The sequence below is a fragment of the Chiloscyllium plagiosum genome, chromosome 6 (assembly GCF_004010195.1).
Source record: "Chiloscyllium plagiosum isolate BGI_BamShark_2017 chromosome 6, ASM401019v2, whole genome shotgun sequence".
Taxonomy (NCBI): Eukaryota; Metazoa; Chordata; class Chondrichthyes; order Orectolobiformes; family Hemiscylliidae; genus Chiloscyllium; species Chiloscyllium plagiosum.
The window spans coordinates 83,800,638-83,827,759 of NC_057715.1; the positions used below are offsets into that span (position 1 = coordinate 83,800,638).

The window sequence follows — 27,122 nt, forward strand, 5'->3', positions numbered from 1 at the left end:
CTACCTATAGATTTTATAAATAAAATATTGTTCTTCTTTCATCTTATATATGCGTTACTTAAAATGACTCAAATTTAAAGCTTAAAGCCAGAATATTTTTATATTAGCTCTTTCTCTTTATTAATCTAAAAATGCCGTTCTTCCAATATATTTCTTACTCTATCATCTTTAATCTCTTTTGCCTAAGGTAGCCTGCAAGGGAAGCCACTCAGCTGCCTGATCAATGTTTTTTTGAACATAACTCATGAGTTGCAAAAACAATGATTTTCTTTCCAGTTTTCCTTTACCCCCTGAAGGGAAGCACCTGTCATCAGCTAAGCATCTCTGAGACAAGACTGCAATTAGAAATTTAGCACATGGTGAAGCTATGAGTCCAGATCTGTTTTTTTTACTTCATGGCGCAGCAAATTAAAGTTGTGCCTGTGCACAGTCGTCATCATAAATTATTGAAGATCTTCCTCATTGTGTTTATGACTTTTTCAGATTACACCAACAGCACAGTAATTTGCAAAAATAATATTGTTTTATATTATTTCAATATTATTTAAAATACAGATATTGTTTTAGACACTAAAGACCTTCACATGTGAAACTACTTGAATGTCTGTGTGAAAGAAATTAACTTTTTGTGTGAGAGGTGTCAGTCAATTGAATTCATTAGGGGTTTTCTTATCTGCTAATTGACAAAGTTCTACTGGAATTTGCTGTGGCTTACCTGGAGTTCAAAATGTTTATTAGTAAAATGGAGAAAGCACTTTTATGTTTGCATATTTAGTGATGAAACATGACTGAGTGCAAAATAAAGAAAAGTACTCAATTTTGAATCATTCATTGGAAATAGCATATCAATATCAGACTTCTTACAAATGCAATGTTATTACGCACAGTCACGACAATAAAAGTGAAAATTACATAAATTGGAATTAAAAGTGCTCAAGGAAAAACTGGAAGTAGCTTTCAACCAACAGCTCAATATAAATGAATAGACAAACACGTGTTATAACAGGAATGCAAGAAAATGCAGTATTAAAAGTGAGAGGTAATAATATTAAAAACAAAATGGATACATTGAGGACATCTGATAAAATGAAGGTAGCACTAACAATTTCATAGAAATTAAGATCAACACCTGCTTAATAAGACAATGAAACCAAAAATGAAGAGAGTGATTACATTAGGTACAACATTTTCAGTACACCAGAACTGGTCGATAACTAGAATCACAAATGATTCTCAAGGGCAAATAGAAATGGGCACAATAATGTTAGCCTTGCCAGCAACATCTATAACCCCCTGTAAGAATTCAAGGTATAATTCCTATGAAAAGAAGAAGAAATATAGCAAAATCAAGAGTGTAGTGCTGCTTCGTGGTGTCAACATTGATCCAAATGGTAAGTAGAAATATTCAGAGATAGCAAGAAATAGAAAGTGAAGGTCATACAAAGCATTAAGTACATAGAATTAATTCAGCACAAAAGAAATGGGAGCAGGTGTAACCTACATGAACAGAGCAATCAGCCCAATTAGTCTATGTTGGTGTTTATGTTCAGCAAAGGTCTTTTCTCACTATTCTTCATAACTTCATCAATTGTTACTTTCTCCCTCATATATTAATCTAATTCACCTTAACAATTCCATGCTAAGAAGTTTCACATTCTTAACTTCCTTACCTTATTTGCATGTAATTATTATGCATGGTCCCCAGTTTTGATCATGCCCCATTTGGAAGTAGCTTCCCTGTGTCTATTTATTAAAGCATTCCATAATCTTAAAGATTTCTGTCAAGTTTGTTGACTAGCTCGCTGAGCTGGTAGAATTTGTTTGCAGATGTTTCATCACTCTACTAAATCACACCATCCGTGCATCTCCGATGGACCATTGGTATTCTGTCCCGCTTGCTATTTCTGTGTCCCCGTTTGCTGGCGTGGGTGGTGTCATTTCTGGCTTTGTTTCTCTGTGGTTGGTATTTGGGGGCTAACTCTACATGTTTGTTAAAGGAGTTCAGGTTGAGTGCCAGGCTTCCAGGAATTCCTGTGCATGTCTCTGTTTGGCTTGTCCTAGGATGGATAAGTTGTCCCTGCCGGGTTTGTGTTTCTTCGTCTCTGTGTATGGATACAAGTGATAGCTGATCATGTCTTTTGGTGGCTAGTGGTTCGTGTACCTTGATGGTTAATTTCCTTCCTATTTGCACTATGTAATGTTTGTGGCAGTCTTTACATAGTATTTTGTATATAAGGTTGGTTCTGCTGGTTGTGCATATGGCATCCTTTATACTCATCAGGAGCTGTTGTAGTGGGCGACCATGATACCCAGGGCTCAGAGTAGTCTGGTCATCTCTGTTATGTCCTTGATGTATGACAGTGTGTCTGTTCGTGTTGTATCTCCCTGTTGTAGTCTGGCGTATAAGTACTGATGGACTATGCTTTTTGGGTACCTGTTGTTTCTGAAGATGCAGTATAGGAGTTGTTCTTCAGATTTGCACAGCTCCATGGTGCTGCAGTGTGTTATGGCTCATTTGAGCAATGTTCTGTTTATGGGTGTTGGGATGGTTGCTGTTGTAGCTGAGTACTTGTTCTGTATGGGTGGCCTACACTAGTCTGGAGCTCAACACTGGCCTTGCATTCGCCCACTACGTCCAGGGAGTGAAATCGGTTGTTGTTCTCTTCCTTGCTGAATTTTATGCTGGTGAGGATGTTGTTTATGAGTTGATGGATTTCCTACGTTGTGCAAGTTTGGTAATGACAAAAGTGACATCTACATATTCAATCCAAAGTTTAGGCTGAATGGTGGGAAAAGCTATCCAACCTGTCTTTGCTTTACAGCTTCTGCTATTAGTCCTGATAGCAGTGATCCCATGGCTGTTCCTTTTATTTGCTTGTATACCTAGTCATTGAAGATGAAGTGGGTTGTGAGGCACGGATCCAGTAGTTTAGGGGTGCTGTCTTTGCTAATGGTGTTGGTGTTGTAGGGTGTCTGCATCCCTCGTCTGTCTAGTTGCGAGGCTAGTGTTTCTACTAGGTGTTTCAGTCTTTGTTGTAGTTGTTTTGCTAGTGAATCATACAAGAATCATAGAATCTCTACAGTGTGGAAATAGGCCCTTCAGTCCAACAAGTCCACACTGACCCTCCGAAAGTAACCCACCCAGACACATTCCCCCTACCCTATATTTACCCTGATAGCTCAACCCACTTAATCCACTCTGCCCAAGAATTCCTCAACATCATCAAGGACACCAATATAAGACAAGATTATGTTCTTCTTCATTGTGACACTACTATTTACCTCCATAGACCACCCCCCCCCCAACCCCAGCCAAGGAAACATTAGCCTCGCAACTAGACAGACCAGGGATGCAGACACCCTACAACACCAACACCATTAGCCAGGACAGCACCCCTGAACCTTGGGTAGTCCATAGAAGCGGGGTTTGTTGGATCCCTCTGGCTTTATTTTTTGGTAACCAGTCTTGTTAATTTCACCCATCTTGTGTCAATTTTTCAGGGAAACTGTGATGTGGGCTTCTAGTTCTGATGTCGGGTCTTTCGCCATCTGTTGGTAAATGTCAGAATGTTCTAGTAGTGTGTTCGCTTTCTCAATGTATTGCGCTCTGTCCAGCATGACAGTCATGTGCCCTTTCTCCACTGGTAGGATTACAATGTTCTTGTCTCTCCTGACTTCTTCTAGGGCTTTCCTCTCTAGTGTGTTGAGGGTCTTCAGTCCCTCTTTCTGCTCAGCATTAGGGCTACCATCTGCCTGATGGTGTGTTGGGTTTCTTCTATGAGTCCATTTTTAATAGAATGGATTCTAATGCTGTCAGGAAGTCATTTTTATTGGCGCCTCTATGGTTGTAGACAGATTACAGTCAAGTCACATTTTAATTCTTCATTTTACTGACAGAAAAGCACCAACCTGTTCAAACTCTCTTAAAGTAATTAAAATTCAACTAGAAACAATGAGGGCAGTAGAAAGCCAAACTACAGACAGTGGTAAGAGTGGTCAAACTTATTTTAAATAAAAGCTATGTACACATTAAGAAAATGAGAAAATAAAGAGGAAGGGTATTTGTGGTAGTAATTTGTAGATCATGAAATGCCAAAATGTTTTAAATGAATTGTTCACACTGGTCTTCACAAATGAAGGCTTTGACAGTTACACTGGAACAGAAGCCTATAATACAAGTAGACATTAGTAAAGTATTATGTCTAGAAACAATCCAGGCTGGGTGAAAATAACAGAAAAAGGAAAGTTTGCACTAAAGCCAGTACAAAGATCAAGGCCAAAGGACAGGACATAAATATTGGAGAGGATATCCCGTAAATCAAAAGGAAGCATATCCAGCATGAAGACAGTAGTTGTCTGACTACAAGAAGTTCAATCACTTTTCATGCAAGTGCCTAGCTGGAAAGAAACAGAGTAAGTGGATAAATATAGCTGTTGGAAAGATGCCAGCCAATGTCTGAGGAGTCATACAAGTTGGCATGTTCAGATCTAAAGGTGATACTGGTTTCTTTTTGTTAGAATGAAAGCTGCAGAACGGGAGAATAAAGTGAACATGAAATGTCAGTTAGTCACTACAGCTGTGTGCAATATCATGAGCTTTACCTATCTGTACAAAGTCACTCAAGGTGATGACTCAACAATGAGACCCTGAAAGGTAATATCGAGGCTATATGATGGAGTGAAACTCATCCCAAGAGGCTAAATTAAGTCAAGAACCCATTGCAATGGGAAGATTAAAGGTGTGAAGTTCCAGATATTGAGTGTTCAGCAAAATGCAATTACTTCAGCTGAAGCAAGTCTAAAACCTGGACTCAATTCTATACATGCCAAAAGAGATTTTCAGTGTTTTACAAGTCAGTAAAACAATAACTGATGAACTGATCCTAAAAGATTAGAGAGATGTTTTTCTAGGGTTTGTGCTCATTCCTCATGTCACCACCAAGTGGATGATAATGTGAAACCAGCACAGCAGCTATCAAGCCTGAACAGTAAAGCTGGAAAAGAAGGAAGTAATCAAAAAGTGACAGTGCCTACAGACTGGATTAGTAGCATAGTACTAGCACAAAACAGAAATCTAAGAGTATGCATAGATTCAAATGATCTCAATAAAACATTCGACAGTTCTCAATACCCCATATTGAGGAATACCCCATTGAAGGAATGTTGTCACAGCTTACCAAAGCAGAGGTCTTTAGTACCCTAGATGCAGTTCCATATGCTGTTTGACATTTCCACTGTTCAAGGAGAGTATCAATGCAGATTACATGAGATTTTCTGAGATCTTTCCACCGTGGAAACTATTATGGCTGGCCTGCTTGTCCATGGATGTGGAGAAATGGTGGAAGAAGCCATCATGGATCACAGTCAGAGTTTGGTACAACTGTTGAAAACAGTTCACCACATGAACCAGAAATTGAACAAGAAAAAGATGCAACTAAATTGCCTGAAGTCAAATAGATTAGATCAGGTGCTGACAGCAAAAGGACTTCACCGAGAACCTGAGAAGGCAAGAGCTAAAGCAAAAATACTATTATCAACAGATGATATAGCAGTGCACTGATTTATTGGATTGCTCAGACCTTTGAGTATAAGAGTTGGGACTTTCTGTTGAGGTTGTCCAGAACATTCGTGAGACATCTTCTAGAGTACAGTATCCAGTTCTGGTTGCCCTGTTATAGGAAGGATATTATTAAGCTGGAGAGGATTCAGAAGAGATTTACCAGAATGTTGCCAAGAATTGGAAGATTTGAGTTATAGAGAGATGCTGGATAGGCTGGGACATTTTCACTGGAATGTCGGAGGTTGAGAGGTGACTTTATAGAGGTTTATAAAATTACGAGGAGTATAGATAAGGTGAATGGCAGACATCTTTTCCCTAGGGTGGAAAGTTTCAACACTAAGGTGCATATTTTTATGGTGAGAGGAAAAAGATTTTAAAAAGTCATGAGGGGCAATACCTTTACAAAGAGAGTGGTTTGTGTGGAATGAACTTCCAGAGGAAGTGATGGATGTGGCTACAGTTACAATGTTTCAAAAACATTTAGTTAAGTACATGAATGAGAAATGTTTGGAGGGATACAGAACCAAGTGTAAGTAGGTGGAACAAGTTTAGTTTGGGATTATGGTTGGCGTGGACTGGTTGGACCGAAGGGTCTGTTTCTGAGTTCTATGACTATAACTATTTAGTGAAGTTCTTGCCTAATTTGTCGTACAGTGTGAACCTCTACACAAAGCTAACCACTAAGGATGTGCAGTCCTGGGACACAGAACAAGAAACATTTTCATTAGAATGAAACAATGAGTGACAATGATACCAGTGCTGATGCATTATGATGTCAATTATAAATTCACCTTGCAGTATGATGTTACTGAGACAGACTTGGAGTGTTTGGGGTGAGATTTGGGTATGACATGAGTCAAGTTATAAATCCATATGAAGCTCTAGTTGGGATTACAATGAGGTGGAGAGTTTTAGTTAACTTCGTAAGCAATAATTAAAGAAGTCATTGAAGATTCATTTTCATTTAAAAGTCAGTTAAACTGAGTAAACATGCTCAGATGTAGCAAAGATTTTGTGAAAATAAAACATGACTGAACCAGCATTAACCTTAAGGCCTTATTTGGAAATGAAATATAAGGACGATGCCACACGCTGCCAAGAAAGACAAACCAATGAAGTTTAGTCAAGGAAGGAAATGAAGCACAGGATTTGGAGAGAAGATAGGATAGCACTTGGGATGATAGGGAGTGGTGAGACCAGAGGTAACTGGGGCCTTGCTACTTTGGAATGTGTGAAAAGCAAGGTTTTTGTCTAAAACAGACAATTTCAGAATCCAAGTAATGTACTGTTCCACATGGCTTATGATGTATAAATATTTATGATTCCTCGTTGAGTTACAGTGCTATCTCAGAGTCTTTTCTGGAGTAACTACCTATACCTTAAGACTCCTGAGATTACTTTGTAACCTACCACAACAGGAGCAATCCTTCACCTGCATGGACAAGCAATTATATTTGCATCCAGGGTGTTAATGCAAGCAGAATGAAATTATTCCCAAATAGAAAAGGCGTGCCTGACCACAGTCTTTGCTTGTGAGCATTTTAATCAATATTTGCTTGGCAGAAATGAAGTGACAGTGGAGTCTGACCCCAAACCACTTCAAAGGATCTTCCCCAAATTACTTTCATCTTTTCTAAAGTGTCACAAAGAATGTTACTTCACTTGCACAGATGCCTGAAAACATGCTTCAATTGTGATGACGTTACAGACATCGTGGTGAGTGTAAATGGCCCTCAATTCATAAGTGAAGAACTCAGCCCCTTGACAAAAGGTTGGGAAATTCAACACCAAACATCTTCTCCATGCTATCCCCATTAAATTGAAAGAGCTGAGGCAGCACTGAAAATTACCAAAGGGATCTTTAAAAAATTTAGCAAATCTAGCTCAGACAATCCTTGAATGGGAAAATATACCTTGTTAAGATGTGGAAAATAATCCAGTACAAAGACTAAAATCATGGCCCAGCCAAGCTATATGTCCAACAGCAAAAGAAGCTACTGAAATTAGAAGATATAATAGGCTTCTTGACAAAACCAAAGTGAAATGAAAGGAAGCCAAACATTTCTTTGACAAAAGTACCACATTATTACCAGTGATAAACATTGAAGAGCCACTCAGTGCGCAAATGAATGGTGCTCTTAACAAGAATCAGCACACAAGATAACTTGGGACCTGTGGAGCAGTTGTCACCTTGATCATAAACAGGTTATATGAAACTAGGGAAGCTGTACTTCCACTTCAGGCAGCTGGTCAGGAATGTGGGCTTTCACGATCTATACAGAGCACAGACCAACCGTCTTTCCCAGAGATCCACTGTTTCCCAGCAATGGAAATGGATTGGTAAATGTTATCATAGCAATTTGCCAAGGGAATAAAACTTTCCAGAGAAGGAACATCCACCCTACAAATATATAGATACTAGATGAATAGCCAATGACAACATACACATGTACCATTACGAAACCAATACAATTTAAAGACTATGATGCAATGCATGTGCAGAGATTGACAAAAATGAAATTGATTAAAGTTAACACACCATTTTGCTAATGAATTATACTTTTATTTGTAACCATGTATATTGGGTAATTTGCATAATTTAAACTTGTAAATGATAGTGCATGGAAATTTATTTTACAAAAATGTGAAAAGAGGTATGTTGGAGAAATGCCAACCTGCTACATGTACTGGCCTGTTCACTGTCATGTGAACTCTACCTCTTCTGTAGGTACCTTCGTGTGGTCTATGACAACTGTTAAACATGTATCATTTGGAATAAGGGAACACTATTTAAAATAGCGCATTAACTGACTTTGTTTGAGCATCTTTTTTTTCTCCTGTCTTGTTTTTCAGCAGATCCACATTAACCCTCAAAGGGATTTAAATAAAAAGCATTTTAATGATATACGTTGCAATAATCTACATTGAATACTACTCATATCATCAATTTATCAGAACACAGAATGTCCTTGTCTACCAAGAAATACTGTGATACAAGCAAAGTAAATGGTATTACATATAGGTTTAATTTAAATGGTATAATGACATTGACTGATACTTTCTTTTCCAAAGTGGAAATTTAATTACCAAATTACACACACAGAAAATATCAAACGTTTCAAAAATTCAAGTAATTATAATATCTTCCCGTTCATATTTTGTAGTGTATTTTAAATGTGTACTGACTTTAACAGAAGGTGTTTTTTCAAGCTGAAAATCACTGCAGTCAGGCACACAGAACATTTTATGGAAGCAGGACAATTCCACAATATTCAAGTCATCATTAATCAGATAGCCACAGCTGCTGATTTAGGACAACAAACTTTTAACCTCCAGATTTCTAGATGTTTGATCTGTAATTCTCAGAACAATCCTTGCTAAAGTACATTAATCATTTCATACAGTTATAGCACAAATTAGCTGTAGGCTGTTGCTTATCTCTTCCCACTATAGCTTCCAATGGTGAAACAAAGCACCTGTTAAGCATCACCAGTAGGATAAGAGTCAAATTCATTCAGAGCTGCACCGTTCTATCAATTTATTCCTCCAAGTAACTGATAAACATGGAAATTTCACAACACCTGGTGATAAACTGAAAGAATAGATTAACTATTATAGAACCTGCTAGATTTTTGTTCTACTGAAATACATAGAGCAGAAATAAGCTGTATTCTACACTAGGGAGCTGACCCACTCCACAAGACAATAAATGTGAAAATGTGACCCAAAATATTTTATATTCTATTCAACAAAACCTCCAAAGCAATGCCACTAAAATAGAATGAAAATATTTAATGTAAATCCATTTGTATTTCAACACCACCAATGTGGGATGGGCTGGGGTATGAAATTACGCTAGCTTTACAGTGAAATAGCTTCCACAGGAAGATACTGTGCAGTAGGAAATCTCTCATGCATTACTTTTCAAAGAGTGGATCTTTTGATTTCATCTGTATGATTTGCTCATTTGCCTAAATATTTGGAGCGTCAATATTTCCAAAATAATAATCCTCCCTCTTCCCAACACGGTAACTAGTTGTATCCTGGCATCAGACACTAGTCCTTGCACCTATCCCACTTCTTGAGCATTTTGTGTGCAAAGGAACACAAGAATCATTATTTAATGCATGTCTGAAATTGTAAACAAATGTACAACAAAACCACAATTATCCAATGTTAAAAATCAATCTGTTTGTAGAAAAATGGTGGCCATAAAGGCAGCAATATTGAATGGAGATATGTTGTGCTATTATCCACCACTACCTCTCCGCACCACACACAGACACACAGAGACACACACACAACCTTAGGAGAGCTACGTAGTAGGGTGGATCCTGGCTTCAGGTCAGAAAAGGTTTCATGAGGAACTATTTCTTCTTACAAAACAAAAACACAAGCAAATATGGGTTAAAACACCATGACAGGTATGGCACAGGAGATCAAAAGAGTTTTTTTTTAAAAAGAGAAGTTGATTCTAGAACTATTTATTGCATCAAAACTTTAATCATGATAGAAGCTGAGATGGATTAATCTCTATCTGACTCCCTTTTCACCATAAACCATAATTGATAAGATGTGTAATCAGCACGAGATAAACATTTTGTAATTTTATATTTGGCCTTACAGATATTGACTTTACCATTTACATTTGAACAATCTGATTATTTAGACTTCAGGACTCTACCTCACCTTTGGACGAATCTGAAGACATTACTCCTGTACCAGGTAATAAGACAGGTGTGGTCAGTGGAAAACAACGTTTGCAAAATACAGACTAAAGGTTTTCTTCTAATAATTTAATTATTCGTTCTTTAAATTAGACACTACACCAAAATATTATTACATGCTTTGCTTACTAAAAAGAACATATATTCAGCAAAACATCAGCCAGTTAAAGAAATGCTGTTGGTTGCAAATATAAATGCTGTTGGTTGCGAATCATATCAGACCGAATGGATCAGTTGGAGAAACAAATTAGAGGCAATGAGGAATTTGCAACAGCAACAGTATGTGATGGATGGCAGTTATAAGGGAGGGGAAAAGTCAACAATACAGCCACATAGATGGGTTAACTCCAGGAAAGATAAGAGAGGTAGGTAGTTAGTGCAGGAGTCTTCTGTAGATATCCCCATTTCAAACATGTATACTGTTTTGATTCACAGGGGAACGTAGTACGAACAGCCAAGTTTCTGGTACTGAGACTGGCTCTGATGCAATGAGGGATACGTCGGGTTCCAAGAGATCAATTGTGTTAGAGGACTCTCTAGTCCGAGGTACAGGCAGACGTTTCTGTGGCAAGCAGCAAAAAATCAGAATGGTGTGTTGTTTCCCTGGTGCCAGGATAAAGGATGTCTCAGAGAGGATGCAGGATGTTCTCAGGGGGACGAGGGGCCAGCAAGAGGTCATTGTCCACATTGGAACCAAAGACATAGGAAGGGAAAAGGTTGAGAATCTGAAGGGAGAATAGAGAGAGTTCGGCCAGGAAGTTAAAAAGGAGGTCCTCAAGAATAGTAATATCTGAATTACTCCTGGTGCTACGAGCTAGTCAGGGCAGGAATAGGAGGTTAGAGCAGATGAATGCACGGTTGAGGAGCTGGTGCATGGGAGAAGGATTCATATTTTTGGATCATTGGAATCTCTTTTGGGGTAGAAGTGACCTGTACAAGAAGGACAGATGGCACCTAAATTGGAAGGGGACTAATTTACTGGCAGGGAGATTTGCTAGAGCTGCTCGGGAGGATTTAAACTAGTAAGATGGGGAAGGGGGGACCCAGGGAGATTGTGAGGAAAGAGATCAATCTGAGACTGGTACAGTTGAGAACAGAAGCAACTCAAACAGTCAGGGCAGGCAGGGACAAGGTACGACTAATAAACTAAACTGCATTTATTTCAATGCAAGGGGCCTAACAGGGAAGGCAGATGAACTCAGGGCATGGTTAGGAATATATCATAGCAGTAAAAGTCATAAGAGGTGTTGGACATAATAAATTGGCATGGTTACAGGATTGGCTAATGGGTTCCATTTCAATGCAAGGGGATAATGGGTTCTTTTCCTGTTGATGATCTGTAACCAGTGGGGTTCCACAGGGGTCAGTGTTGGGATTGCAAGTCTTTCCAATGCCAACAATGTATATTAATGACTTGGAGGGAAGAAATTAATGTCTGTAGCCAAATTTGCAAACAACATGAAAATAGGTGGATAGGCAAATTGCAAGTGGTATACAGTTTACAGAGAGATATTGATAGGTTAAGGAAGTGGGTAAAAAGTTGTCAAATGGAGTACAATGTAGGAAAATGTGAAGTTGTCCATTTTGGAAGGGAGGATAAAAGAACAGAGTATTATTCAAATTGAGAAAAAGTGCAGAAAGCTGCAACACAAAGGGACTTGTGCATGAAACACAGAAACTAGCACACTCGTGCAGCTAGTAACCAGGAAGGCTAATGGAATGTTGGCCCTCACTTCAAGGGGGTTGGAGTATCAGAGTAGGGAAGTCTTACTGCAACTGTACAAATTGCTGGTGAGACCATATCTGGAGTACTGTGAGCAGTTTTAATCCCCTTGATTAAGATAGATATTATTTAATTGGAGGCAGTTCAGAGAAGATTCCCTAGAATGATCCTTGGTAGAGAGTAGTTGTCTTATGAGCCAAAGCTGCACAGATTGGGACTGTACTAATTGGAATTTAACAGAATGAAAGGTGATCTCATTAAAACATCAATTCTTAAGACACTTGACAGGATAAATGCTGAGAGGATGTTTCCCCTCATGGTAGAGTCTCAGACCAGATGGCATTGTCTCAGAAAGGGGCACCAATTTAAGACTGAGATGAGGAGAATTTCCCATCCCAGAGGACTGAGAGTCTTTGGAAGTTCTTTCCACAGTTAGATGCGGGGGCAGAGTCCTTGTGCACATTTAAGGCTGGGATATTTAGATTCTTAATCAATAGGGCAATCAAAAGTTACTGGGAACAGAGTGGAAAGTGAACATAAGGAATGTAGGATAGCCACGATCCTACTGAATTGTGGAGTAGGCACGAGCGGACAAACAGCTTTCTCTGGTTCCTATTTCTTACAATCTTATATAACAAAATTGAACATTCCCCAATATACCTTGCCAAGATTGCAGTTCTATGCAACAGAGCTGCCAACAATGCTGTCAACAATGAATTGGCCTCCTTTTTCCCCAGCTGTATGGAGGTTCTTCCTCAGTAAGGGTGAAGAACTTGAGAACCTCACTCTTTACTTTTGATTATGAGCCACTAATGAAATTCTGCCCACTGTTCCTAACTGAGGTTCAGATTGGTGAATTGCACCCTGATACCTTCAAATATAGCCTCCTCCTCCTCCCTCTTCCAATAGCTTGTACTGCTTTGTCTTGCCTTTGCCCACTCTCACTATCATGCTGTGTCAAAGAGGAATATAGTATCCTTAAAGGCAAACCTGATTTTTCTTTTAGCACATACTACATCATACCCTGCAGTCTTCAGCAACTTTAAACAACACTGGAAATCAGTAAACACTTCTTATATTAGACAGCAACCAATGAAAATCAGCAGGTGCCACACAAGACCATTTTGAAGGCAAAGAACACTTGCGGTGTTGAAGCTAAGGAGCCAAATTTCACAGCCAGTATTATGAATTATGCTTTCTCTCACCTGCTGAACTCTTACAATGAAAGCTTGAAGTGGAAAAGAATTCAATTTCCTAGCAGTGATCTCCTGATCTTTACCTTGATAATCAGTATTGCCTGAGAATAATTCTTGAAAAATTTCCAAAGTGTGCAGTTTCTGGTAACTGCTTTCATGTTACCACTATCTACTTCCAAAATGTCCAAATCTCTTGCAAATCTTTTAAAAATGTAAGATGCATACTTTTGAACTGTATACAATATGTAGTGTCAATTGTTTTCACTCATTTAATGTGTGCTGAAAGTTTGTAGAGATTATTTGTGTATATATTATATAATCATCATTTTAAGTAGCATTCCTAACAGTACAACTTAAATTAAGTTCAAACTTATTCCAACAAATAAGCTTAGGTCTACTATTAAGTTATTCATCTATGCCACAAAATGACATGAAATGCTATACTTCTTTCAACGTGGTTTAATTATTGTTTTAACAGCGAGGCAAGAAATCAATCAGAACTTTGAAAAGCCTTTTAAACAATTGAGTACAGTCATTGATAACTCAATTAATTATCCTTTGTTCAACAATTTGTAGCTATCCTAGCAATTATTTAATACAATTTATATTCTGTTACACCGAGAACACTATCACCTTAGAAAATGTTGATGCATATCAATGTATTTCTTATGTAATATGTCAGCAGAAACATGTAACTGTGATGAATGGATTCTAAAAGTGTGTTTTTTTGTAAATACAATCCATATTCTACATATATTCGCGTGTGCAAACTATTTTTTTACACCAGTACAGTGATGATCAAATTTAGAAATCAGCTTAGCTGTATAATTAGTAGCTTTAAGATGATATTTCTACTGTCAATATCTCCAACAGGATAAATTCTACCCTCCTTATTCTTTAACATGTCTCTTTAAAGGGTCACTGCCTGAAAATGCATTGTAATTTATCAACTTGTCTGTCACTAAGAGACCATCAGGAGCCTACACTGCAATGACCTACACCCAACTGGGACTACTTTTTGTGACTGTGACATTAAAAAAAGGCTGAGAAAAACACAAAATGTTTGAAGACAAATAGATTCCCATATCATAGGCTTTTTAAAAGAAAACTTCATGGGCATATTAACTCTTTGTTACTCGTGCAAGCCCTTCAGCATATATGTAAAAATACAAATCTTCTCAAAATGAAAATGGTAGGAAAGATTTGTGCAGAGATTCCCTACAAGTGCCACATCATTTGAGAGGATGGCAAATTGTAAAGTTAGGCAGTTACCCTTAGAATTATAGGTAATATTATTCAATTGCAAATAGGTTCAGATGGAAGCAATTATATAAGTAAACACTTATTCTTCTAGAAATATACTGTTTCTAAAAGTATCATGCGGCAAGTGATAAAACCATCTTAAAATGAAACAATTCTCTGTATAGCTATTGGTTTAAAATACACTACAATGTAATCCCAAACTATAGAAAGATAACCACACAATCAGAAATTTCCCTGCCAAAATTCTCATAAATATGATATCAATGCATATTATTACCTTTTCTGTCAAACTTTGAATTAACTGCAGTAAGCGATGCACTTCTGAGAAGATATTCACTTCCAAATCAGGTTGGCATGTAATTATTTAATTATATGGTGAATTATTGCAGATATGATCAAATCTTCAGAACAGCCTCAATTTTATTAAAAACTATGATTTAGTGAATCACACTGATAAAGGGTGAAAGTTTGTATGGAAGAAAGAATGTAATTGACTGATGAGAAAATTTTACATCATTCAAAATACACTATTTATTACTGCCTTGCTAACAAATTCATTAAGTAAAAATAACTGACTTAAATTACAAAGTTCATATAATTTTACAATATGTGCAATCTCTGTGAGATACTGACGTTTTTGTCAATCAATGTACTTTGAATCACATTAACGTAGTACTAAGGAAGACAAATCTAATACACTTTAACAAATCATGATGTGTACAGAGCCCCTGACCTTTAAGATCTAAATAGCCTTCAGCTTGCAATAAAGTTATCAATCATGCCGCAATGGTTTTGCATAGTCTTTCTGCATATATTTCAAGCCTCATTAGCCATTTACTCATGCATTGTTCCATGTATTGTCAAATATAAATCCTTCAGAAATGATAAAGATGAAAAGCTATCAAAGTTCTATAACTGATTAAAAAAAAGGTGTCTCCATTTACATCTTAGCCTCCATAAACCTAAAAGGCCAACAGGTATATGTTCATTGACACAATGCTACCAAAAATAGGCAAATAAGTATTTATACGCATTATGGTAGCTAGCACCCCTGTAGCTTTGGCTCAAAGCTTTGCAATGGAGTAAGATGAATCCTCCTGAACCACTCAAGAGATATAAAAGAAAGACCTAAGGTCTTAGAACAGAACAATCTGAAGTGAAAAGCAATGATATACATTGACATACTAAAAAGGCCCTTTTACATAGTGTGAAGTTTTTAGATGCAGTGACCTCCAATTTAGGGTCAATGTTGATAAGTTTGAACAACATGCTGCAGCTCTATGTATAATAAAGCCAAAAAAAGGACATACAAATTTTGGCGATTGTCACCCACACTAGTTAAGTGCAGCATCTCGCATGCAGGGAAATGCTGAAAGGAAAACACACTAAACTCTGAGTAAATATTAAGAATGTCCATTTTAAATTAACTTATTTGTTGTCTAATCAGCATGGAACCAATTGTTTGCCTTAATCCGTTTTGCCTGGGTGCACTTGATTACTACAATGGAACTGAAGAAGAGTAAAAGTGTGTTTTATTACTGTCGTGACTATGCTGATCAATCACTCATTAATTTACCAAGATTTTGCTCTCAGACAACTAAACAATGCTCCCGCTGTGACTGTGCTTCAGAATGGAGACTGTGGCTCCGCGTTTCCTGGTTCCAAAGTAAAGTTTCTCTTCTTCCTTTTGTTAAAGTTCATTATGACACTATGCATTTTAAGATGAATGGTGAAAGTGCCACTATAGCAAAAAGTGTTGCAGCAAATAAAATGTTGGAGCTATTATTTGAATATCGAATTTGTAATACTAAAATGTAAAAGCTGAATGTTGACTTATCAAAAAAGGAGCTTTCAGATCATTACTGGCCAGCTAGAGATTTGCTTTCAGCTAATTGATGATCCCTAGAAGTGATTTAAGATGTTCGGTTGTGAAGGACAATCCGACAGCCAAAAATGTCAAATTTATCGAAAAAAATGTAGTTTCTTCTTTCATAATCAGCATCTGTCTTCGGTTGTGATAGCGAATTATGCGATCACAATGGCATTACGATCGAAATGAAAATGCCTTCTTTAATGTAGGGCAGTTATTATCTTTGAACAATCGTTATTTAATTATACGTTTCGCCGCTCAGTATCCGACCTGCCTCCATTCCTCGATGCAGTTAATACAATCACTTTTGCATTTGTAGCCCAAGTTATTGGAGGAAAACGGTTCTCACAGGCCCCCTTGAGGAAACCCTTGCACATTGCCTGAGTTTGTAAGTATAAACTCATAGCGTCATACCTGGTTCAAAACACATTTAGGTTTTAGCGACATTTTAGAAAATTTGATGCAGAATTGCTTTGAAAAAGCCTTTGAACATGCATCCTTAGAACGTTCTAGTGGTCCTGAAAGATCAATTCGCAACCAAAGCAGCACAAATTAGATTCCGGCAGTCAGGGATAGATTCTGCACCGTGGCTAATTTTATAGACACGCCGAAACTTACTGAACTTAGTGCTTTATTTTCCATTTTCATTACTGAAGCATAAATATGTTATGCGCATGAAATTACATTTTATGAACGTTCATATTGTTCCCAGACCCCTGCGCTAAGAAACTTAACCAACATACAGAAAATACATTACAGTAACATTACTATACTCCCTGTATAAATTATCACAAAATGCCAACATTCTATTTATTCAAGTTATGAGTTTGTTCTTTCGTTTATTCAGTTTAGTTCCACTTTACTCCAATACAAAATAATACAAAGTGGATTCAATTGGAATTAACACATTTTATAGAAGAATCAGGGGATTGTTAGGATGTAGAAAGACGCTGTTCCGCACATCGTGCCCGCAAAAGCTATTCAAACGAGGAGCAGTACCTAGCTGCAATTTGAAACATAAACAGGTCTGGCAGCATCTGTGAAGAGAAACCAGTGACCGTTTCGGGTCCAGTGACCGTTAATTCTGATTTCTGTCCACAGATGCTGCAAGACCTGCTGAGATTTTCCATCGATTATGTTTTTGCTTCAGATTTCCAGCATCCGCTGGATTTTTTTTTTGCCAACCTCCAATATCTCTTGCTTTTTCTCCGTACCCTTGCAAATTATTTCTATCCAAACGATTGTGCAATGCCGTCTTGAATGCTTCAGTTGAACCTAATTGCCCCCCCCCCCCCCCCCCCACACACACACACATCCAGTCAGATTTTTGCAAAGCACTTTAAATCAGAGTTATAGAGGTCAAAACGGAAAAATGCTCTTCGACCCAACGAATCTTAGCCTGTCAAAACAACCTACCTAACTATTCTAATTCCACATTCCAGCACTTGGCCCATGCCCTTGGATGCCTTGGTATCTTCCGTGCAGATCTAAATACTTCTTCAATGTTATGAAGGTAACACCTTCCACCCTTACAAGCACTGAGTTCCAAATTTCAACCACCCTCTGGGTGAAAATGTTTTTCCTCACATTAAATCCTTAAACCTACGCCCTCCAGTTCTTGAACCTTTTACTGACAATTACAGTTTCTTCCGATCTATTCTATCAAACACATTCATAGAGGAGTCATAGAGCACGGAAACAGACCATTCGGTCCACTCAGTCCATTCTGACCATAGTCCCAAACTAAACTAGTCCCACCTGTCTATGCTTGGCCCATATTCCTCCAAACATTTCTTATTCGTGTATATGATTTTGAAACGCTCTGTCAGATCTTCTCTCAGCCCTTCTCTTCAAAGAGAAACGTCCTAACGTCTTGGATTTATCCACATAACTGAAATCAAACATTGGCAGGGGGTCTGGAATTGCTCGTCCAGTGGTATTAACATCAAAACATAGATTCCTATTTCCTTCCTTGTCATGTCTGAACCAAATAAAATCATTCAGGAAGAAGCGCTGAAGAAAGACGTTTACTGATTTCTTATTTTAAGTTGATCGCTGTATTAATATACTTTATATTTTTGTGAGGGATGTAAGCGTTATATATTACTGGTGAACCCTGTACATAACTCACATTTTATTCTATCATGGTATTACAACTCAAGCTGTCACTTAGTAAAGCATTTTTATTGATGTCACATAGCTGCCGGAATCATGATTTTGTTTAGACTTTACATTAATTTGATGCGAATATGACCTGGGCCAACTGTTCATCTTCCATTCATTCTATTTCCTGCCCACTTCGTGCCTAAGGTCATGCACAAACAGTTCTCTCAATGTAGACCACCTGAGCTGTGCCCGAGCATTCAACAGCTACAAAAGGAGCTGCGGTAGGTTGGCTTTGAAACGACCATGAAGGGGGCGTGAGGACGAGCTACTGAGCACCTCCTGTCTTCGTGCGGGGCAGAACCGCGCCGCTTCTTCAACCCGCCCCCAGCGCCACCACCCCCCCGCCCCCCCTCCCCCCATCACACTGCTCCGGAAAGGTTTGTGCTATCTCTCAGTAGACCAGGCGGGAGGTTCTGAACCTGCCTAATTACATCCATTCCACAGTTACGTTACCGAAAAGTTTAAAAAACACAGAACATGCAGAAAATACACAACAGGTCAGGCATTATGTGTCTTCATTTCAGACAGCTTTCATTAGAATTTTCGACTTGTGAACTCTAAGTGAAATCACTGACGCAAATAACGAAAATACATAGAATCTCTACAGTGTGGAAGCAGGCCATTCGGCCCCTCGACCAACATCGACCCTCTGAAGAGCACCCCACCCAAATCCACCCTTTCCCGGTTACCCTGCATTTTCCACGACCAACCCACCTTGCCCATCCCTAGACATTACAGGGCAATTTAGCAAGGTCAATCCACCTAGCCTGTACATCTTCGGACTGTGGGAAGAAACCGGAGCACCCGGAGGAAACCCGCGCAAACACGGGGATAATGTGCAAGTTTGCCCGTGACTGGCATGGAACCCGACTCCCAGGCGCTGTGAGGCAGCAGTGCTAACCATTGAGCCACCCCAATCCCACTGTTAACCAGTTATATGTGCACTATTGCTCATGTTAGAGATTAGGAATCATTAATTAATTTCCCACATTGTCGAATTACAAGGGTGTCAGGACAAATACCAAAGAGTCTATGTTCCGCTTTATCTGCAATCCCGTTTTCAGAAAGTGGGAGCTACGTTTGCAAACTGATGGAGCTGTCCATCATCTCCGAAAATGGAGCGAGATTCGCTATACCACAATCCAGCGCATGTGAATGATTAAAAGAGTCAAGAGAGAGCCCGAAAGAGAACTGCTGCCTCTGCTGGAATCGCAAATCAACGTGCGACCTTTAGAAACGCAGAGAGCGAACCTGGAGGTGAGGCGAGTGGAGAACAGCATTGAGCTCCCCAGAAGGGAATTTGAGAACAACAGTCCTGGATCACTGCACTATGTGACATTACTTCCAGAATCACACCCATTGTCCTCTTGTTGCTCCGCAGCAACCCGGAGTGGCCTGCTCTATCTCAGGTACTCTAACAGGAAATTTTCGCGCACTGCCACTGAGGAAATGTAATCTCGAATTCAGAACGCGTCACAGGGGAATGAAGGGCACCTACTGCGCTCCTTGTTTATCTCATTGTTATAATTAACCTTTACCTTGTTGGATACAATTCACTAAGATTTTTTTTCTTAAAACAGGCTACTGTCGCGAGAAGGATTGCTTTCCCAGAACAGCTTCTTCGTAAATTCAAAACTGGTTTAGCCAATTCATCCCTTTTTCAGGAGGATACTCACACCTCCAACACTGAGAGAGCTTTCACTTCCAGCAAGTGATGGTTCGCCGGAAACCGTGGGGACATCCCGCTGAAGATGAAGCAATCAGTTCTCTGTAACCGGTATGAATCAGAATGAATCCTTTCAATAAATGAATAGTTGGTTAAACATTTGGCTAAAGCGCCTAAAGACAAGACAATCGATTTGCAATATGCCAGAAGAAACTACAAATCTTCTTTCTCTTTACGGTTGCCATGGTTTTTAGAATTTGTAGAATGTGTAAAATCGAATATTACTTACGCGCTGCAGTTATATTTTCAATCTGGCTATAGAGTATAAATGCTATTAAAATGTAAGACATCTTGAAGTGAAGCAAGTGCCGTGTTCTGGTTCAGCGCGGAATGATGGACGCTTTCGTCAATGAAGACGGCTTTTCTCCAGATGCTATGAACGTATCGGTTCTCTATGTCAGCCCAATGTTGTCACACAGACAGCTCCAATGTGAAGCCCTCTACATGTTCAGTACCAACACTGCCCGACTTCAGTAAAGCCGTGCCCTTCAGGCAAACCAGCGCAAGTTTCACAAATCACTGGATGTTAATAATAAATCTCAGCCCATGAATAATGTATCCAATACAATTCAGACAAGACTACACTCCGGTCATTTCTACTGTGTATTCAGTGTCCCGTGTTTTTATACCACTCCGGTGAACTTCCCCTCGGAAATGTTACACCCCAGTGACGTCGCAGGAATCTTGGCAGACAGACTGCCTTCCAGAATCTGGTCCTGTCCACTACCAGTTTGCTCCTTCTCTCTGTACGAATTAATTTCAAATTAGTCAGCCAGCTTGGTAACGTTACAAACCGCGGACATCGCTTAACTGTTCTGAAAAACGGCATCGCCTGTCATCTATATTCTCAATTGATAGAAAACTAACATCGGACAATTATAGAAACATTTTACAGTTTTCTCGCTGAATAAGTCAAAATAGAAGTTTCAGAAGTGGGGGAAACACCAATGACATTATTTTGATTTGCAACCCCTCCCCCACCATGATTTTGTAAAACAGGACCACTAGAGTGGGTCTAACAGTAGTGGTTAATGTGGATAAAAATGAGCTTTTGTGTCTTATAACGCTACCAACACCCCCCCCCCCCCCACAGTCGCTTATTCCTGTTTCCAAAACTGACCACCAACATCTGATCAGTTTGTCACCCACACTTAAAACATTGAAGCACTTCCAATTCCAGCAATAACCGATTTCCAGCAGATATTCGCTGCAATCCTGACATTGCCCAGCATTCAAGATTATGTATTAATTCGCCAAGTTTGTTATAAATATCTACTTTTATGCACAACACATGAACAGTTGGACGCACATTTGGCTGTACGATGAGTCACTTTGTTTCTGGCTTGATGTCGTGATAGATGTCACGCTGGGAGCAGAGTGTAATTTCGATTTAGAGGTAATGGACACGTTTTGTTGTGCGTTTCCTCATGTGCTTGATTTTCCTGTCGGAACTTTTGCCATTCTCACGGTTGGCAGGAAGGAAACAACCTTATTTGCGTGTTGAGAAGCATTTAAACATTACACAAATGGGGATGGAAGGTCTTGAGGAAGCTGCTACACATATCAGATATCTAACGCTCAAGTTGAACCCGATGTGACACATATTTTTACACCACGCTTGCCTTTCGGGCGCTGACGGGTTTCCAGCTGGTCATCACATTGAGCATATAATACTGCGCTGCAAATACACAACAAGGGACGCTGAACGCTGGGCCTATCTCTTGTTTGCTTTAAATGGGGTCAAGATTCTACTGGGGCTCACCGTTAGGAACTTAAGAACATTAAGTAGAAGGTCATAAAACCAAAAGAAGGGATCTATGACTGCACAATGTTTAGCAGCCAAGAAGGAAGCAGTGTGGATGTCCACATGCAGGAAGATCTGGACCACATTCAGGCTTGGGCAGATATGTAGCAAGTTACATTCCTAACACTCAATGACTCTCTTCAACAGAAAAGATTTTATCTTTTCGATGGCATCACCACTGAATCCCACCCACACTGACATCCCAGGAGATACCATTAACCAGAAACTGAACTGCACTGGACTAGTCATATAAATACCGTGGCTACAACTGCAGGACAGAGGCTGGGAATTCTGTGATTAATTCTGGCAATTAATCAGAGTCAGGGCAAGTTATCATGGGGAACAATTAATATACATACTTTGGTTCTGTGTTCACAAAGTAAGACAAATCATATCCCAACATGTCAGGCAATGCGGGCTCCAGTCAGAAGGAGAAGCTGAAGGAAGCCACTGTTAGTAGGGAAGTGGTGTTGGGGAAATGTATAGGATCAAAGGCTAATAAATTCCCAGACCTTGATAAGTACCAGCTTATTTATGGAATGATCTTGGAAATAGTTGATGCTTTGGTGATCATTTTGACTGACACAGTTTCAGTGTATTGGGGACAGCTAATGTAACCACACTATTTAGAAAAGGAGGTAGAGAGAAATCAGGTAATTAAAGACTAGTCAGCTGGACATCGATAATGGGGAGAATGTTACAGATAATTCCAAAGGACTTCGTAGTGGAGCACTTGTAAAACTGTGACAGGAGCAGACAGACTCAGCATGGATTTATGAAAGTGAAAACGCTTCAAAAATATAACTAGTAGAATTGATAAGGGGATCCAGTGGATGTGATTTACTTGGACTTTCAGAATGTTTTTGATAAGGTCCCACATAAGAGATTAGTATGTACAAATAAAGCATTTAGGATTGGGATAGTGTACTGGCATATATAGAGAACTGGAAGGCTGACAGGTAAGAAAGGGTTGGGAATAAAAGGATCCTTTTCCAAATAGTAGACACTGCCAAGCCAGATACTACAGGAATCAGTGATTTGGCCTGAGCTATTAACATTATATATTAATGATTTAGATGAGGAAACTAAATGTAATATCTCCAAGTTTGTAGACTACACATAGCTGAGTGGGACAGTGAGCTGTGAGAAGAGTGCTGAGATTCAGTGTGATTTGGACAATACGTCCAATTGTAGCAATGTGTGCCATCTACATGATGCACTTCAGTAACTCACCAAGCTTTCTTCAATCTAGCACCTCTAGCAGCTACAAGGACAAGAACAAAAAACAAAGAAAATTTACAGCCCTCCAAGCCTGAGCTAATCCAAATCTTTTGTCCAAACTTATCACCCAATTCCTAAACATCTGTATCCCTCTGCTCCCCACCTAGTCATGCATCTGTCCAGACGCATCTTAAATGAATCTACTGTGCCTGCCTCTACCACCTGTGCTGGCAACACGTTCCAGACACCCACCACCCTCTGTGTAAAGTGCTTGCCGCGTGTATCCCCCTTAAACTTTTCACCTCTCACCTTGAAAGTGTGACTTCTCATTATTGAATCCTTCAACCTGGGGAAAATCTTATTTCTATCTACCCTGTTTATACCCTTCATGATTTTGTAAACCTCAATCAAGTCCCCCCTCAATCTCCTTTTTTCTAATGAAAACAAACCTAACCTACTCAACCTCTCTTCATAGCTAGCACCTTCCATACCAGGCAACATCCTCGTAAACCTTCTCTGCACCCTCTCCAAAGCGTCCACATCCTTTTGGTAATGTGGCGACTAGAACTGTACACAGTATTCTAAATGTGGCTGAACCAATGTCCTGTACAATTTTAACATGACCTGCCAGCTCTTACACTCAATACCCTGTCCAATGAAGGCGAGCAAACCGTATGCCTTCTTGACCACTCTAGCCACTTGTGCAGCAACCTTCAGGATACAATAGACCTGCGCTCCCAGATCTTTCTGCCTATCAACTTTTCCCAAGGCTCTTTCATTCATTGTATAATTTGCTCTAGAATTAGACTTGCCTAAATGCATTACCTCACATTTGTCTGGATTGAACTCCATCTGCCACTTTTCCGCCCAACTCTCCAGTCTATCCATATTCTCCTGTATTCTTTGACAGTCTTTTATGCTTTCTGCTACTCCACAAATATTCATCTGCAAACTTGCTGATCATATCAACATGCCCTCTTCCAGATTATTTATGTATTCACAAACAACAGTGGCCCCAACACCGACCACTGCGGAACACCACTGGTCACCTTTCTCCATTTCAAGAAACTCCCTTCAATTACTACTCTCTGTCTCTTGTTGCTCAACCAGTTCTTTATCCACCTAGCTAGAACACCCTGCACACCATGTGACTTCACTTTCTCTATTAGTTTACCATAGGGAACCTTATCAAACGCCTTAATAAAGTCCATGTATATGACATCTACAGCCCTTCCTTCATCTATCAATTTGGTCATTTCCTCGAAGAACTCTATTAAGTTGGTATGGCACAATCTCCCCCTACTTATGTCAATGTGATCCAGACTAATCAAACTTCTATCTCTAATCTCAACATTCATCATGTTCCTCTCCTCAGTGAACACTGATGCAAAGTAATCATTCAGAAGCTCATCCATTCTCTCAGGTTCAACACACAGCCTTCCTTAATTATCCTTTAGTGGACCAATCCTTTCTCTAGTTATCCACTTGCTTCTTATATAAAAATAAAATGCTTTGGGGTTCTTCTTAATTCTGCTCGCTAAAGCTATTTCATGATCCATTTTAGCCCTCTTGATTTCTCCTTTAAGACTGGTCCTACTCTTCCGATGTTCATCCAGGGCCCATTCTGTTCTTAGCTGCCTGAACCTTATGGACGCTTCCCTTTTCCTCTTGGCTAGTCGTACGATTTCCCCTGTCATCCACGGTTCACGAATCTTGCCTTTCCTATCCTTTGCCTTCAACGGGACACGTCTATCCTGCACTATCTTTAAACTATCTTTGAAAGCCTCCCACATATCAAATGTGGACTTCCCTTCAAATAGCTGTGTCCAATCCACATTTCTCAGCTCCTGCCTAATTTTGATATAATTGGCCTTGGCCCACTTTAGTACCCTACCCTTAGGACCACTCTCATCTTTGTCTACGAGTATTCCTAAACTTACAGAATTATGGTCATTGTTCCCAAAGGCAAGGGCAGAAGATGCGTGGGAAAACCATCACCTGAATGTTCCCATCCAAGTCACACCACATCCTTACTTGGAATTACATCACCATCCCTTCACTTTCACTGTGCCAGCATCTTAAAACACCCTTTCTTGTAGCACTTTAGATGTCTCTACATCTCATATACTGTTCAAGAAGGTGGTTCACCAATACCTTCTTTAAGGACATTTGAAATGGTCAATAAATGAATGCTGACCTGGGCAGCGATGCCCACAAATCGTCAAAGAATGAAAAAAAGAGTGACTGTTCTGCCCCTCAATATGTTCATGGCTGATCTTAGAGCTTCACCCCATGTTTCTTGATTCTCTGTGAAACAAACTAAAATCCACCTGAGCCTTAAATATATTCAATAATGGGACATTCACAACCCTCTGGGGTAGAGGATTCTAAAGATTCATAATCTTTTGAAGGAAGACATGTCTTAATCACAATCTAAAATGATCCACTCTTTCCTCTGAAACTGTCCACCCTTGTTCTAGATTCCCCAGCGAGGAGAAACAACCATTCAGTCTCTACATTGTCAAATATTCCTTCCAAACCCAAGATCATTCTGTCTCGAAGGTCAAGGTTAGCAGATACATAGGAACATGTTTTGCTCTAAGCCACTCACCATTCTGATTTGGAAATATGTGGTCTCACCAAAGCCCTGTGCAATTGCAGCAAGACATGCTAATGTATAACACCCAACTCCATGAGCTCTTATCTTGTACATATACTTTTTATGGGGCATCTTACTGAATGCCTTATTGAAATTCAAGTATACTACATGAACTGCTTCCCCTACTACTTACATTGTCAAAAAATAATGAGTCTGTAAAACTAAGGTCTCCAAAATAGTTTTCACAACGTTAGTTGAGAGAGAAATATTGGCAAATACAACAGTATTCTTCTTCAAAGTAGTGCCTTGGAATCTTTTGTGTCCATCTGAGAGGGCAGGCAGGACCCTTGATTTAAAGTCCCTTCTGAAAGACATGTGAATCTCTTTTGATCACACTCCTAGACTTTTGAGTCTAGATATTAACTATTCCTGTGTAAAAAAGATTTTCCTCATATTACTGTTGCTCTTTTGTCTATCAGCTTAGTGTCCTCTGACTCTCAAGCTTCTGCCAATTAATTAGTTTCTCTCGATCTATTGCCTAACCTGCTCCCAAGTCATTTTGAACACCTATCAAACCTCCTCTCAACTTTTATTTTAAAAGAGAAAAACATCTGCTTCTCCAATCTGTCAATGCAGCTGAAATTCTTAATGCTTGAACCATTTATTTTCACTACCTCTCTAAAACTATCATCTTTTCTTCCTAGAACTGGACCCAATACATCAGTTAGGCTCATTATAACTTCCTTTCACATACTTACGTATATCTCAATTTATGAAGTATATAGGTCCATATACATCTAAGCACTTTCTCTTCATGTCTCATCATCTTCAACATACCCCTTTGTTTAGTCTGGCTGGGAAAAGGCTCGCTTGTCTTCCAGTTTCCAATTCAAGGTTTAACATCCAAAATGTAAAGCTGTCTTTTCTCTTTATCTAAGTGACTGGATCACATTAGGAGAGTGACAAATAAAATATAGTTATTTGAGACCTTTAATCATGGGCAAGGAAGACATGGACAATTAGCAAAATCCCTTCATTCGGTAAGCTGTGATTAATAATTGCCTAGTTCCATGTGTATGAAAAAAGTGCTGTAGTAAGGAAAGACAATAATATGAGAATAGATTATACATGAAGTGAATGCACAAACAATTAATGTATTTTTAAAAACAGAATCTATGATTCACAGAACAAAGGGACATTGATGAGAGTAAACCACTGTCCACAGTTGTTCTATGACTGGCACAATTCAAGTTGAACTCACTGATAA

The 27,122-nt window shown here is 39.2% G+C and overlaps 1 protein-coding gene across 1 annotated transcript in view; it reads right to left on the reverse strand.

The window, feature by feature from the left end:
* flt1 (fms related receptor tyrosine kinase 1) overlaps window positions 1-21,038 on the reverse strand; it is a 185,789-nt gene extending 164,751 nt beyond the window's left edge. The window contains exon 1 of the mRNA XM_043692014.1: window positions 20,461-21,038. Coding sequence (XP_043547949.1) covers window positions 20,461-20,521 — 61 coding nt within the window. The 5' untranslated portion in view covers window positions 20,522-21,038. The remainder of the gene's footprint in view (window positions 1-20,460) is intronic.
* Window positions 21,039-27,122: the final 6,084 nt, after the last annotated feature.